At 34.9% G+C, this 15,235-nt stretch overlaps 3 protein-coding genes and 1 non-coding gene across 19 annotated transcripts; all 4 read right to left on the bottom strand.

The window, feature by feature from the left end:
* Positions 1-1,453: 1,453 nt before the first annotated feature.
* LOC146940915 (Lojap-related protein) lies at positions 1,454-5,058 on the bottom strand. Its single transcript, XM_085754700.1, has 4 exons — positions 4,678-5,058; positions 4,424-4,511; positions 3,471-3,568; positions 1,454-1,745 (listed from the first exon to the last, which is right to left on the bottom strand). Exons 1-4 carry the CDS (start codon positions 4,945-4,947, stop codon positions 1,674-1,676), a joined length of 528 nt encoding a protein of 175 aa, XP_085610826.1. The 5' UTR covers positions 4,948-5,058; the 3' UTR covers positions 1,454-1,673.
* A 1,150-nt stretch (positions 5,059-6,208) lies between these two features.
* On the bottom strand, positions 6,209-14,812 carry LOC146940913 (protein LAZY 1-like). Of its 16 annotated transcripts, XM_085754693.1 has the most exons (13): positions 12,976-13,084; positions 12,455-12,877; positions 12,339-12,361; positions 12,201-12,255; positions 11,887-11,970; positions 11,557-11,664; positions 10,073-10,145; positions 9,049-9,645; positions 8,868-8,942; positions 8,694-8,760; positions 7,403-8,166; positions 6,740-7,001; positions 6,209-6,555 (listed from the first exon to the last, which is right to left on the bottom strand). In XM_085754693.1, exons 9-13 carry the CDS (start codon positions 8,871-8,873, stop codon positions 6,536-6,538), a joined length of 1,119 nt encoding a protein of 372 aa, XP_085610819.1. In that variant the 5' UTR covers positions 8,874-8,942; positions 9,049-9,645; positions 10,073-10,145; positions 11,557-11,664; positions 11,887-11,970; positions 12,201-12,255; positions 12,339-12,361; positions 12,455-12,877; positions 12,976-13,084; the 3' UTR covers positions 6,209-6,535. The 16 variants fall into 16 exon arrangements, with proteins under 16 accessions (XP_085610819.1, XP_085610815.1, XP_085610814.1 ...); XM_085754689.1 differs by lacking the exons at positions 9,049-9,645; positions 10,073-10,145 and having other exon boundaries at positions 8,694-8,763; positions 12,455-12,524; positions 12,647-12,877; positions 12,976-14,812; XM_085754688.1 differs by lacking the exons at positions 10,073-10,145; positions 12,339-12,361 and having other exon boundaries at positions 8,694-8,763; positions 9,049-9,572; positions 12,455-12,524; positions 12,647-12,877; positions 12,976-13,613.
* Positions 13,784-14,812, bottom strand: DCI1 (delta(3,5),delta(2,4)-dienoyl-CoA isomerase 1). Its single transcript, XM_085754699.1, has one exon. It carries the CDS (start codon positions 14,758-14,760, stop codon positions 13,942-13,944), a length of 819 nt encoding a protein of 272 aa, XP_085610825.1. The 5' UTR covers positions 14,761-14,812; the 3' UTR covers positions 13,784-13,941.
* Positions 14,813-14,904: 92 nt separating this feature from the next.
* TRNAQ-UUG (transfer RNA glutamine (anticodon UUG)) lies at positions 14,905-14,976 on the bottom strand. The gene has a single exon. It is a non-coding gene; the product is annotated as a tRNA-Gln (tRNA).
* Positions 14,977-15,235: the final 259 nt, after the last annotated feature.

Genomic DNA, 15,235 nt, shown 5'->3' with positions numbered 1-15,235 from the left:
CACATTTTTCTATTAAATTTCAGAGCAAATCCTAAGTTGTGATCTTGAAATTTCATGACTGTAACGATATAATCCCTCACATCATTGATATTTCAAATTGATCCCTCAAATCCCAATTTTAATCAAATATGTGCATGTTTTGGTAGTTGTATGAACTAGAACGACATTAAATTAATAGTATTAAGACGAGTAAACTCGATTAATATTTTACAATTTTAACGACCATTTTAGAATATTGATAGTGCGATGAACTAGATTGATACAAGCTACAATTTGGAGAACCAGCACGGTTTTTTTTCTAAAATTTCTTGTGTAAATTAAGGAAGAGGATCATGGAAGAAAATAAGAGGAGAGTGTAAAAGAGGACCGATTTTTACTTTGGTCACAAACCTAAATATAAAGGTTTTAAGCACACACGAGTGAATAAAAGAAAAAGAAAAAGAAATTAAACAAAGCATGCTCTTTAAATAAGTAAGCAATATAATATGGAGGCATTCTTCTATAGTCACAAACATAAATAAGTATTGTTTGGTCACACACACATAACAAGTTTTTTCCTCAAGCTACTAAATCATTTTATTATCAATTTCTTTTTTAATATTAAAAAAAATCTTTTAATATGTATGCGCCCAAACACTATTCATCTATGTTTATGACCACAGCAGAATCTCTATGATTTGAATGATTTGATGTGTGTATGCTAAATAATTTATCTTTAGGTTTGTGCCCGAATAAGTGCCGCTAGTAAAGGAGACCTGAAAGAATAAGGGGAAATTTAAAAAAATTAAAACAAAAATACCATTGGATTGAGTCAGGAACATTCATTTTAGTCCCTGATATTGGACGTACGAGTTATGACATGGCAGCAGAGCTTCACATAATTAACTTCACTTACATTTTATGGACTCTGAATTTTCGTAAAAACGATCTCTCAAAACCAAAAAAAAAAAAAAAATATCTCAAGTTCTCAAGACTTTAACCTCAACCCTTAACTAACTTTTCTCCATTTTTTTTCGAATTCTAAAAATTCTCTACTATGTTTTGAAGGGTCTAGATCAAGAGAATTCTAATCCTTGAAATTTCTGAGATTTTCGTATTCACAGGAATTAATTTAAGACCACCTCACAGAGTAAAGACCAATTTGGTGGCTTACACTTTAATAATGTAATAAACACTCACCACTTTTATTTTTATTTTTTTTAACAAAGCTAAAGAAAAAGTGAGAAAAAAAACAAAGCAAAAAGAAAGAAAAACTAAGCTCTAGGGAACCAATTGTTTTAACACCAGGAATATGGAAAGAGTAACTTGATTGAGCAAATAAGAGAGGCGAATTTTCAAAATAATTATATTTGTTCATTGTTCAAAAGAGATCAGTAATAGTTCTATCTGAACAGTATAAAGGGCCATGCTCCAGTTTTTAATGAAAATCATGACTGTAAACAAGAAAGTAGGATAACTTGAAAACTTCAGTTTTACGTTCTCTTAACTTTATCATTGCAGCAAACAAGACTACAAGACACGCAGGCAAAATTTGTATTTGTAACAAGTAAAATAACAGATACGAAAGTTGAAGATCTTGTTACAAAATACAAACTACTTTTGTTTATGTCTGATGCATACACAGCAACTATAGTAAATAAAGGTTATTATTAGCAGTTACATCGACACACCAATTAGGCTTTCTTTTGGGCAGGTTTCTTGGAATTGTTTTTCCGCCTGACCTTCACCAAAGCTTTATGCAAATCCTAAAAATCAAAGGTAAGAGGAGATCACTCAAATCAGTCATGCCACAAAATTTGCCAAAAAATGATACAACAATAACATAACAATAATAATAAAAAGAGAACTGTTATAGACAAACGCTTAAACACATGCTCATCAACACACACTCCTACAGTCTGCCGTGTATTCCTCCTTGTTTGGCTACCGGCTATCCAATTATTATTTTTTAATTGTTTATTTATTAATTCTATCATCAAAACAAATTGGAAAGTGGAAACATTTTCGCCATTACCTAATTTCAAAATTCTATGGTTTGCCATACACATGGCTCTGCACAGAGAGTCTTATATTTTGGTCAGGTTAGTCGCAACTTCGCAAGAGGTGGCACTACTCCAAAATGTGAATGGTGGAGGTAGTATGGTTCAGTCGAAATGAGTGGCTCTGTTGAGGTTTCGAGTTATGGAAAGATAACGGCGACAATTGCTATCGGAAGTTGCACACTACGACGGAGACGGCACCAGCAGCAACGACCGACAACAACAGAGGGTTATATCCTCCCATCTCAAACGACCCGTTTCTATTTCTTTATGTGTCCCAATTGATTTTTCATCTTTTTTCTTTCTTGAGATGGAGATGGGCAAGCGAAAAAGAAGGGTGAAGTTGAAGATTAAAGATGTTGAATTTGTTCTCCTTTTCCTACTTTTTGGGTTGTGGGTTTTGGTAGTTCAGATTGAGGTTTCAATGGTTATGGTGGTAGTTTGGTGTTAGAATTAGTGGCAGAAAAGAGAGGAAGTTGACATAAGTCTTGTGACTGTTTGTTGAGAGATGAGTTTTATGTTGCTAATGAAAGGTTTGGCGTTTGACTTTGTTTTAATGGAGTTTTGATGCTTCATGTTGAATGTCCAGGGAAGAGGGTCTTTGAGATGTGAAAATTAATTATTACTTTTTTAAAGTGTGCCGGTAAACAGGTAACTAGCGTTTTGAAAAGAGTAATGTGGCTTAATTTAGAAGTGTGTGTTCATCTGTGTTTGTTAGAGCGTTTGCGCCTAGCACTGCTCTAAACAAAAATTATGATAATAATAATAATAAAGAATTAAATTATATTTGTAATTCCGTAAGCCCTATTGATCCAAACACAACTACTCATAACTCACAAGGCTAGCCAGATGAAAGATGACTCAAACAGCTAGCCCAAGTTGCTTAACCAAACAAATGCGGCTAAGGCCTCCTCCAAGCAGAATTTTCAGTTGGCAGTCGCCCTCTTACTGTATTGCACCACTCCTGGTTACAACTGGCTCAAGACAAGAAGACCCTACCGACAAGGCCTAAAGGCTTGCCTAGTAGTAAGTACTGCCTTTTAATTTCAACCTGGTCTTTGATAGACTTGGCGTGAGGTATCAAATGTAAATATTAAGTAATAAATGAAGTGAAGAGTCACTTGCGAGACACATAGAAGTGTTAAATTGTGAAGTCTCAAATACGATTTTCTAATTTGGGTCATCCAACTTAGCAGCCAAAACATTTTGTCCCTAAAAACTTACACAAATAGTCTTTTAACACAACATCTGAAAAGGTGCAACTGATGTGGCAATTCGCAAATTACAATGTTAACAATAACAGTGAAAAGGTGCTTCCGAATTGATTTCACAAACTTCAAATATCATATATTAATATTAAACCTATAAGGTGATAAATGAGAACAAAAAGCCTAATTTTCTGGAACACTATAAGTTTAGGCACATATTTACCTCAATAGGTTCATTTGGCAATGTCCCACGGGTCCAAAGACCCTCCAAATTGTAGTAAGCTCTAGCATTTTCATCAAGTGCATGAACTATCACTTTACCTGAACAAAAAAAAAATCAGTACTGGAAAAAGGCATGGATAGAACCAAATATTAAATAACTAATTTCAATTTTTTTATAACGAAAAAACAAAAACAGTCACTAACACAAAATATCATACATTATCATCAACCAGAGTTTGTTAGAAAGTTTAGTCTTCACTCTAGCAAATAATGACAAGGAAAGAGGCTATTAAAACCTAAAATCAAATAATATAGAGATCCTTTTCCTTGATGTCTTGTCAAGCCACAGGATGCTCTGAGCAATGAAAGGAGTGAACTTGTAAATGGCCCGTGATAAGATTGTTATATTGCAGCATTCCCACACCAGATACCAAGGATCAAGCAACAATGCCAAAGTAGTTGTAGAATCCAAACATTTCAGTTTATTATTCAATAAGAGGGCCTTGAACACAATACACACCCAAAAATAGTGCAGGACATTTGTTGAGATTAAGGTCAAAAATAGGTTTGGAAACCCCTAATTCCATGGCCTAACCATGTTGAATGTGCTTAAACGCAGAAGGTTATACTCGATCACAGAGTCAGCAACCTAACTAATGTGTAGCTACATACATATGCACTACTAACTAACTAATGGCTAAGAAATTAGTTAGGATATAGAAAAGCAGCATCACTCGGACCCCTAAGGTGCATAAGTATCTGCACTATGGTTTATTGTTGGAAAAATGAGTGAAAACATTTCTCGCCGTCACCTTAGAAGCTAATTAAGGATGATATACACATTACAGACCATTATGGTAACTACAGTTTTGCAGCCATAGGGTTCTACTGTTCACATTAAGTGGATTATTGAAATTCAACAAAATGAATGGATAAAATAAAATCATGATATACCGGAGTCAATGACGATCCACTTTCCATCCTCTTCCCCTTGCACACTAGGCAGCATCATTCGCTCAACTCCTATCTGCTTTTGCTTAGCCTGGTCACACAAAAATAATAAAATTAATTCAGTTTCTAAAGTTCAATTAGAAAATAAATTCTGGAATCATGTTAGAATCAATTCTACTGAAAAGCAACGAAACCTATCAAAATCAATTATACATAGTGTGATAAGGATAAGAAGAAAAAGCAACGAAGGAACATGCCTGGTAAATAAGGGCTTGAGCGATATTCTTGACGTGCCAAGAGGATCGACCAGTAGCAAGTACCATGAAATCAGTCCAACCGTTGTGCTTGGGAGCTGGAATAATCTTGACGTCGTCAGCTTGAACGTCTGTCAGAATCTTTTGGATCTCTTGCAGATCGAGGACGCCACCGTCAAAGGAAGTGGTGGATAGAGAGGGAAACCCTAGCTTCCATGGTTGAAGAAGAGAACGCGAGGAACAACCAGCTCGAGCTCGCAGAACTGTCCACATTTTACCGTATTTGAAGATGTTTGGCACACAAATAAGAACGTGAGCTTTAGTTTTGAAATTGATTCTATTTAAGTGGAAAGGGTGGCGTTGGAAGTGTTGAATGGTGGTGGTGGAGAGAAATGAGAGCTCTCACTCTGGTTTTTATTTCAAATAAAAAAAATAGTAATTTTAAATGATCAATAAGTTCATTTCACCATTTCCAACACAATATTTATATTTGAGTTTCCTTAAACAACATTTTTTAGCATTTTTTTTTAAGTGAAATTTGTTCCTAATTTTTTTTATATTAGTTTTTTCTTTAATTATGAACGAATAAATCAGCAATTGATCATTAAATTATCATTCTCTCTTTCTACAAAAAGAAATTATCATTATCTTGTCATTTAGTAGCTTCTAAACTACTCCTTCCGTTTCAAAATGAGTGTCGCTTTAGTCAATTGCACACAGATTAAAGAATAAAATGAAATTAATCATTAGACATAACATTTTTACTAAACTGCCCTTACTTTATAAGAAAAAGACAAATTTAAAATTGCATTGAAAATTGTGTGAGAAAAGTTGGAGAGGGTAAAGTTGGAAGAAAAAAATTAAAGTTGTATTGGAAATGTAAAGTGACATTCATTTTAAAACAAATTTTTTTGGCTAAAGTGACACCCATTTTGAAACGGATGGAGTATAAAATTATATTAAGGTATGGTCTTTAAACTATCACTATTGATGCATCAAATTATTCTCTCATTTCCTTTGAAAATAAAAGAGGGAATGGTAGTTAAAAAACTATCTTGATGGATTAGAAATAGATTAGGGGCGGATTAGCATATACTTTTATAGTTTATGGACCAAATTGATTTATTCTTTACAAAATTGATGGTTTATTCATTATATAAATATATACTAAGTAGTCCCAAAATATTATTTAATTGATCAAAATAGTCCATGAATTATTTTTTTTTTAAGGAAAAAAAAATAGTCCATGAATTATTGTTCTCTCTTTTAATTCCACCTGGAAATGCAGGGTGGAACGGGACATTCCACCTGGAATTATTATGATTTAGAGGAAGAATCGAAGTCTTCTGTGTAATAATTCGGATTGCTTCTAGTTACTTCCATTAGACCTCAACTCAACTCAACTCAACTTCTATCAAATGTATTGCAATGCAATGTAAAATCTCCCACAGTGTATAGAACTGAAAGTGAAACTGAATTTTATGACTGTCACAACTACGTATATACCTTACTCTTGAACATTATACATTATACATTCTTCTACAAAGCCATAAACCGAATCTTATTTTAATTGTTTCCTTCTTTACATTCACTTGCTTAATAAATAGCACACAATCTTAGAAATTCTTTTTCTTAATTCATCCTTGTGAAACCATATCCGGACAGACTCTTAACACTCTTAAACAACAACCTCAAATAATTAACTAAAGACACAAAACATAAGGTTCTACGTTTGAAATTAACACACATTAAAGAAAAACAAAACCCATTATTGCATTGCATAGTCTTCCCATGACGATCATATCTTTCATATTAATTTGATGCTCGTGGAGAGAGCCCAATTCCGTTCGCCCTTTGCCTTTTAGAGCTCCAACACTAAGTCTGCAATTTAAAACAAGTTCCAAAATCTTAGCCATGCGCTTGAGTTTTCATTTCATTTTGTTTATGTTATGCTGCTTAATTACTTCAATTAAATTGTCAAATTCTTTCATCAATTAACTAAAACACATTTGAAATATAATGCCAATGCAGAGTGAGATAGATGTATGTATGTATGTATGCTTACAATCCACATCTGTTTTGATCCACTGCTCCATATTCTCAGATGAATCTTCACTGCCACCGCCAAGGGTAATTTGGAGTTGCCTCTTCTTGCACTGTCCTATGTTTTCCTTTCCAACTGCTCTTTTTGGCTGTATCATTATAGATTCCTCTTCAACTTTATTACTTTTGTTGTGGCCTCCCTCATTCATTCTTTTCTTCTTCTCGTACTTCTCTGCACATGTTGGATTTTCAGGGTGAACTTTCCGGTGAAACATCTGGAGAATCTACAACCCACAGATTAATTAATATAGTTAGCTAAAGTCTAGGGACCTTAAATAAATACTAATTGGAAACAAAAAGGCAAATGATTGGAGAAATTAAGAACTGCAAAATTTAGAGTTATTAAGTTAGTTATATGTTATATGACATTTCTTACCCCCAACAACTTTCGTTATTAAGTTAGTTATATGTTATATGACATTTCTTACCCCCAACAACTTTCTATACAATTACGAAGTAGCAAATTGATATCCACCACTCTTATAAAGATTAATCAAACAAATATATACTTCAATACTATCCGATGCGAATCATTTTTCTCTTGCCAAGTTGCACATGAATCTTGGATAACAGACATACAGATAATATATAAAAATAAATAAAGTAAAAAAAATGTGTGTAGCACCTTATTATGCAGTTTTCTGTCTGCTGAAGTTGAATCAACAGAGGTCTGGGAAGAAGCATGGGGCGTCTTTTTTTTCTTGAGCTTTTTTCTCATGAGATGCATGGCAGATTTATTGGCCTCCTCCTTTTTATTGTCAGTATCATCCTTTGCTCCAACAAGATTGTCCTGATCTGCTTGTTTGCTTCTCTGAAACAGCTCACCCAGTGTTGTTCTCTGGCTGTGTTGTTGCTGCTCCTTATTCTTTGACACTGATATGGAAGAAGTTTTTGTTTCTGATAATTCAACTGCGGATCCAAAGAGATATCCCTGAAGTGGACAAATGGAGTTTGATTCTATGCTGATGCGTCCATGACTATTTCTCTCTGCGGTGCTTACATGGCTGTTTCTGCCAGATGAATCATCATTGTTGTTGGTTAGCACGAGAACTTTCTCTAGCTCATTGTTGATCAGCTTCAGCTCATTCTCGGTCACTTCAGCTTCCTTTTCAGTTATTATATTCTCAACAGAGATGGAAAATGATGGTGTTAGTGGTGATGGATCCGATTCCAAACCAAGAGTTCCAATTGCTAGGAAGCCGGGGAAAATACCACCCCATGCCTCCTTATCTTCTTCCTCGTCTACTGCTCTACCACTCCCAACTGCTTCGAAAGATTTTCTAAGCTTAAACTGCTCTTTCTGAGTTTGTTTCACATATTTTCCGCTCCCAAAGTTCGGTTTCAGATAGTGATAGTAGTTGTGTTCCTCATCAACTGATGTTGCCTGCCCTGAAACGCAGCGCAAATATTATAACTAACAAAGGATGTCTATGACGGTTGGCCAACCATGAACTCAAGTGGCATTCGGAATACAATAGCCCTCACTCGCCAAGACTTCTGATCATTCTAGACTAAGCAAAATATATTTTATGGAGCAACAAATATATATGTTGGACTAATTCATTTCTATCAATTTGGTTCAAATATATATTATCTTCTTAATGGTTTATTTGTGAGCTAGTTTACAGTGGGCAATACTTATGGACGGTGATATATGCGTTGGACAAGACTTGAAGATGTTGTAGTGACATCGCAGATCAAATCATGCATGTAATAGACATGCCTAGTTAAATCTGGCATTAATTCATTGTCTACTTTTGGAGGAATATAAACATGTATATGATAAAATATTGTATGCAGCTTGCCAACAGCTATCAAACATATATATATATATATATATATATATATATATATATATATATATATATATATATATATATATATATATATATATATATAGAAAAAAAATAGCTTACCAGTGACCAGGTCTTTGAAAGGTTCAGTGCTATTCTGCCGAAGTTTTCTATGCATCCATCCAAGTAACTGCTGCAAATTAAGAACTAAATTAGAAGATTGATTATATGTATATGCAGTTGAAGCAGTAAGGCATTTATACGATATTCAATTAGGCATTGACTGATCTTAGTTACCTTCATTCTTTGATAGTGTTATGTTTACACATGCAAAGTCTTGTTTTCTGATCGCTCGACAGTTGTGATGATAATCTATATAAGAGGAGAAGGAATAGCTCAATTAATTTCTTAAGACCGATCACATTCCATAAAGCTACCTGCTTATGTCTATAAAGAGATAAAACATAGAGATACTTACAAACCATTGTTTATTATATGTCAACATCCAAATAGCCTACTAGTAATAGCTACCGTGTGGGTCCTGATCAATCTTCACCTATCCGATCATGTGCAGCTTGACAAAACAGTAAGGTTGCCTTATAATTTTGCTCATGATGATAATTTGAGTCCAGAAACATAAGCATGTTTTTCTGGTTCGGTTTCTAGAATCTGACCGGGAAGCAAAATATACGCGAGATATGGGAAAAAAAGAATTTCCCTTATTTTATGGCACATGCACACCACAGTGATACACACCGATAGAGATGTGTGTATAATTCGATTGGTCGTGTATGCCAGCAATCTTCAGGCAATGGATATCACACGCCAACAACGGAAGTTTTCTTCAGCAACATATTGACCATGTACGACCAGTGACACATGGCACCAGCCATGAAAGGCAAAGAGAAATCTTGGGGCAAAATCCTAGCAGATCCCCCTCACGAGAATGGTCACATTATCTCTAATCCCCCTTTTACAGCTTCTTGTGTATCAAACACCTAACTGGTTGTGGATGTAACAGTGTGTTACTACAGATAATTTTGCTTTTTATTACTTAACTCAGACCTCTCTATATCTATTGCACAAAAACAACACAAAATCAACATTAGAGATAAAAAAAAGCATAGAACCGTTATGATTTTTTGGTAAACATGTCTCCAATTTTTCAGTATTGAAGACAGAATGGGAGAACTTGCTTCAAGTTTATCGGTTTACAAATTTGATTATAGTAAACTTGGCTCAAGTTTTTTCAGATTTTTTTTTTATACTTTTGGTGAATTTCAGAAATGCTGAAGTGAAAATTAAAAATCAAAAGAAAAAAGGGTAAAAGTTGGATTTTTTATAATTTGTTAGGATGGATAACTTTGTGGGTGTGGGGTAAATTTTCCAGAAATGAGCTTTTATACCCTGAAACCCACTAGCTGCAAATTGTTTATTGTCTTTATCTTCTTATTTTATCTTATACAAAATTAAACCGCGTTGAATTTTACTGAAGAGCTTACCTCAAAATTGGTTTTATACCTACAACCATGTTGGTACATTATTTGCTGCTGTCAACATGTCACTTAACTGTCCCTAAAAAAACCAACATGTCACTTAACTTTATTGAAGCATGTGATGTGAGCACAAACATATATTACCCGAATCCCCTGGACCTAGTAGTACTGTAGAGTAGAATGACTCCAAAACAAACATACAAAAAAGCCAGTTCTTTCATTTTCTAAATAATAATAACGCCCATATTCCAAGTTTACCTAACTTGCACCTTTGGTCAAAAAAACTAACTTGCACTTGTGGCTATGAATGATCAGTAATTTGATGTCAAACATTAATCGGTATATTTTTTTCTTTGGTTGGCTGAGAATTAAGACATGTGATTTAGTTTACTTTGACCTTTACTATTGATGGTTGATATTGGAATACACATGAAAATACGGTGTTGGGTGTACTTTTGATATTCCTAAATCATTTATGTTATCTATTGGACGGATCCAATAAAAGAGAGAAAGGCACACATTGTAAAATAATAGTATTAAATAATACTCCATTATTTTATTTTGCATGTCTTTTTATCTCTTCAGGAAAATCATTCAACTGACCTTTTTTTTTTTTTTTTTACCTAAAGTTATGTTGACATTTTTAGCACATTATTCACCATGTTGTCTCATTCTTGAATAAAATCAGTAATTACATCTTTTGATCTAAGTGGAACTTGGTTTTTTCAATACATTCCCTCACGCTCAGCACTATTAGGTTTGGTGCTTGTATATGTATAAACGGTGATGCCCTTATTGATAGGTTCTAATACCATATTAAATTTTGTATTGGGCATAACTTATACTTACAAAATCGGTTTGCAAGGTAATATGTATGTATAGTGAAATTTGTTAAGTAGCTACTAGATAGAAGATAGAATGTTTTGTGATAGAGTGAGCATTCAGAACACTGAATTTTATTTTTTATACAGCGTGTAGCCATGTACCACAAGACAGCTTAAAGCCTGACATCATTCATCAAATAATGTCAAAATGAGAGATATGTGAAGTTCTAAGTTTTTCTTTGGCATGAAACGGAAGAAGAGGAAGATGAACCCCGAACATCAACGGCAGTCATCACACTCCAATTTTGCAGACTAGTGCTAGTGACAATTAAGCTAGTTCCTTCCACATTTAAGAAACAGTCAAATGGATATCATCTTAAAATATTTGAAAGAAGGGTTTCTGCAATTTGGCTTAACTTGAGGATACTCTACCCATGTAGGATTTGAAATCTCCCAATATGGTACTAACTCCAACTATATTTCTACTATTATACAAATAGGTGGCAAGAGTTTGTAGGTCATAGTATGAAAATAAGGAAGGTAGAGAACTCATTTGGAACAGTCAAACAAAAATTTGAGAGAGCAGGAGCTTCTTTTCCTCCTCAGCAGCAAGAAATAAAGAGAAGCCATGAGAAAACAAAACATGTCAAGCAAATGGAAGCTCACCAGTCACTGATAACCACAATCTGTGTCCTGTGGTTCAATCAACCTGACAATGTCCTTGCCTTCCAATACTTGGCCAAATACAACATGTCTCTGATCCAGCCACGGTGTCTGCCGATGTCATCAGACAAGTTTATTATTTTATCAAAAATCGAGCATCTTATAGGAGTTCTTTTGACACCAGTTATCAATCAATTGAAACTAAAAGATGCTCAACATTGGAACTTGGGGAAGGATTAAAATGTCGGTCTCTCGACTTGTCTAATAGACCCAAGCTTAGTGGATTTTGGGCAGAAGAATCAGAGAGAATTAAAAGTATAGAAGAATGAATACCTTGACAGTGCATATGAAAACTGACTCCCATTAGTGTTGGGACCAGCATTTGCCATAAAACAGCTCCTGGTCCAGTACGAGACTCTAGAGATATTGTACACGAGTATTATTATATTTGCAATATTGCCTAAACTAATTCAGCAGCAATCATTTCCCTAAACTAAACATGGTGAAAGGGGGCAGTATCTTGAAGCAAAGGTAAAGGAGTGAGGTGGGTTTAAAGAAATGAAAATGCAAATCCATTCATCCATTCAGTAAATAACATAAAATGAAATTTGAATAGTGGAAGAAAGGGGTAAGCAAGCAGAACTCACGATTAAAATTCTCATATTTGAAAGTACAACCATATATACTTTTGCGTCAAGTTCCCTGCAATAGATAGATAATGCAAAAGTAGCGGAGATTGAGAAGAGAATAAAAAAAAAAAAAAAAAACAGCAAGCAAGGGCATACATCCATTTCCTTTGTCAAGTTCCCTGCAATAGATAGATAATGCAAAAGTAGCTGAGATTGAGAAGAGATAAAAAAAAAAAAAAAAAAAAAAAAAAAACAGCAAGCAAAGGGCATACATCCATTTCCTTTGTCAAAGTCTCCTCCTTGAATCATGAAGTCCTTGATGACACGATGGAAGGTGGAGGACTTGTAGCCAAAGCAACAATGAACACAGTCAAAATAAAGTCACAATGAGCCTAAAACCAGTTTGAGACATATATTCCTGGAATAAGGGTTTCATGCCTCTCCTAAGTAATGCAATGAAATACCTCATCCACATTGATAATCTTTTTGTTCTTCATTATCCACAGTCGATTGCACATGACAGAAACCACATTTTATTTGGGATGACATATTGATTAAACAGAGAATATATAACGTTTAAACAACTTTGGGATGACATCATGATGATAAATAAGTTACATCAAGGAGGTCAAGATTTCAAGAGGATAACGTAGCCACACAATTGCTCCCGATCGTTATAGAATTTCAATCTCACCCTAGAAGAATATTCAAAAGCCATCTAATTCAAAAATAGGGCACTGAAAATAAGTAATTAAAAAGATTCTATATTAGACCAGAAGCAGTGAGTTCGTACCAGTCATGAACAAGAACCATAGACCAAGTGGAAGGATTGACAACAACAATGTCAGTCTAACAAAGGACGAGTACAAACACTGATAGATTCTGTTGCTGGACAAAAATGTTGAATATTATTAGTAAAGTCATGTACATGGTCCTTTTACAACATTATATAAAAGGCACCCTGATGCCAAAGTCAGCCTCAGTATAATATGATAGTGAATACAGATTGAGAGAGAGAGCTAAAATAGGGTAAGACAGGCTCCTTGTATAGAAAGTGAATGAGCCTCCTCACGGGGCATGTGTCTTTGGCCATATGGGTAATGGGGCCACGTATTCAAACTCCTTACCACTCTGCCGGTCATCCGGAACCATATTGTCATGTTTTCTCCTTTCCTAGTGAAAAAGGATTAGCGGCTTATCCATTCATTTAGTCGCCCAACGTCCTAATATATTAGCTAAAGACTAGGTCGATTAGCAGACTTACTACATCAGGGTAGATCGAATACACTGATGTGGTACATGACACACAATATTTAGAACTTGACATGACATGAACAATCAAGTTAGGATCAAAATCTAAAGGATTACGTAAGTTGTTGGATCATAAAATGAGCAATCACAATTGGCTGCACGAAAATCAAGTTTAGCCAACTATTAGCTATGTATGATAAAGGCAACACGACTAAAAAAAATTATGGACTCTGATTAATAAGAGCTTAAGGAACAGCAGTGTCATTTGTTACGCAGGAATCACACCGACACCATATAATATAATACAATAAAGCATACAATACAAATAAGGTAATGAGAATAGCAAAGAATGAATAGCAGTACTTGATGATTTTTTATTTCTTGGTGTGCAAGCAAGTAGTAAAAGAAGCAAGCAAATGTCTGTCTTATTTGTAATTGAATGTCTTAGAGAAGATCAATAATAACACTAAAAATAGCAAATACATCATCTTATTCCCTTCCGTTGGACTTAGAGCTTTGAAAAAACTGGTTTCCGTTTCTGCATATGTGCCGTAACTGCTTCAGGTAAGTCACCAGATAACAACCTAGCAGAATTCAAGGTTGCAACAAAATCCAAGCCTTGATCCACTGTCAAATCCCTGCTTCTAAGTAACACAGTCTTTGTCCCAGCAACTGCAATGGGAGACTTGGTCGCAATTGCCTCAGCAATAACCCTAACACCTTGATCAAGATCATTTTTGGAATGGAAAACACGAGAAACTAGACCCAACTCCTTAGCCTCCAAACCGGAGAATCTCCTCGCCGTCAAAGCCAACTCCATCGCGTTACCGAAACCAACAATAGTGGGAAGCCTCTGAAGTGTTCCAAAATCAGCTGCTAAAGCTAAATCCACCTCTTTGACAGAGAAAAACGCGTCCTCTGTACAAACCCTTATATCACAGGCTGTGATGATATCTATTCCACCACCGATGCAAGCTCCGTGTATGCTTGCAATCACAGGCTTACGGCATCGTTCTAAGGCTGTGACGGTATCTTGCATCGCGAGGATCTGTCGACGGAGAGATTCACCGCCGGGGACGGAATTTGAATCGGCGGTGGATTTTAAAAGGGAAAGGTCGATGCCGGAGCAGAAGTGTTTGCCGGCACCGGATAAGACGATAACGTTGACATTAGGGTTGTGATCGAGAGCGGAAAGAGCTTTGGGGAATTCAGAGAAGAAATCGTGTGTTAGAGCGTTGTGTTGTAAGGGACGATTGAGGTTAAGATACAATACACCGGATTTTGGGAATTTATCCACGATTTCTAGAGTTTTGTATTTCTCTTCCATTTTCCTGAACCAAAACAATACCAGTATCTTCTGCTAAAAAATTTATTGAACCAAATCCAAACACTGGTTTTTCGTGGTAATAACACGAAGAGGAAAAGAAAGAAAAAAAAAAGGTCGTTTTATCATTAAAAAAAAGAACGTATAAGGTCCTACCGGGAGTCGAACCCAGGTCGCTGGATTCAAAGTCCAGAGTGCTAACCACTACACCATAGAACCCTTGTTTGCTTTGAATTTACATATCGTAATTTATAGAACTAATCTTCAATTTTAAATTAAATTTATTCTTTTCCTTTTAACAATAAAAAGGGTTAACAGAGTAAATTGTCACAGGCTCAGTGGTTTTCAAAATAAAAAATAAACCACCTTTATAAATATTCATAATTTCATTTTTAATCCTTACAAAAAAATCACATTTTTTAATTATTTTGACATTTTTCTTTACTATTTCCATTGACAAAAATGCTGATGAAAATTT

This window comes from Medicago sativa, chromosome 3, assembly GCF_051527215.1.
Source record: "Medicago sativa cultivar Bolivia chromosome 3, Bolivia_mono, whole genome shotgun sequence".
Lineage (NCBI taxonomy): Eukaryota > Viridiplantae > Streptophyta > Magnoliopsida > Fabales > Fabaceae > Medicago > Medicago sativa.
The sequence above is the reverse complement of the archived record's forward strand: the minus strand, read 5'-3'. Positions and strand labels throughout refer to the sequence as shown.

Excerpts from the sequence above, each read along its gene's own strand:
- LOC146940913 (XM_085754689.1), bottom strand. Across the intron at positions 7,002-7,402 it reads ACAGAAAACTGCATAATAAG|ATTCTCCAGATGTTTCACCG; the intron begins GTGCTACACACA and ends TGTGGGTTGTAG. Across the intron at positions 6,556-6,739 it reads GATCAAAACAGATGTGGATT|ACTTAGTGTTGGAGCTCTAA; the intron begins GTAAGCATACAT and ends TTTAAATTGCAG.
- DCI1 (XM_085754699.1), bottom strand. The coding sequence starts at position 14,760 with ATGGAAGAGAAATACAAAACTCTAGAAATCGTGGATAAATTCCCAAAA.
- LOC146940915 (XM_085754700.1), bottom strand. The coding sequence starts at position 4,947 with ATGTGGACAGTTCTGCGAGCTCGAGCTGGTTGTTCCTCGCGTTCTCTT. Across the intron at positions 4,512-4,677 it reads CTCAAGCCCTTATTTACCAG|GCTAAGCAAAAGCAGATAGG; the intron begins GCATGTTCCTTC and ends TTGTGTGACCAG. Across the intron at positions 3,569-4,423 it reads GTGGATCGTCATTGACTCCG|GTAAAGTGATAGTTCATGCA; the intron begins GTATATCATGAT and ends TTTTTTGTTCAG.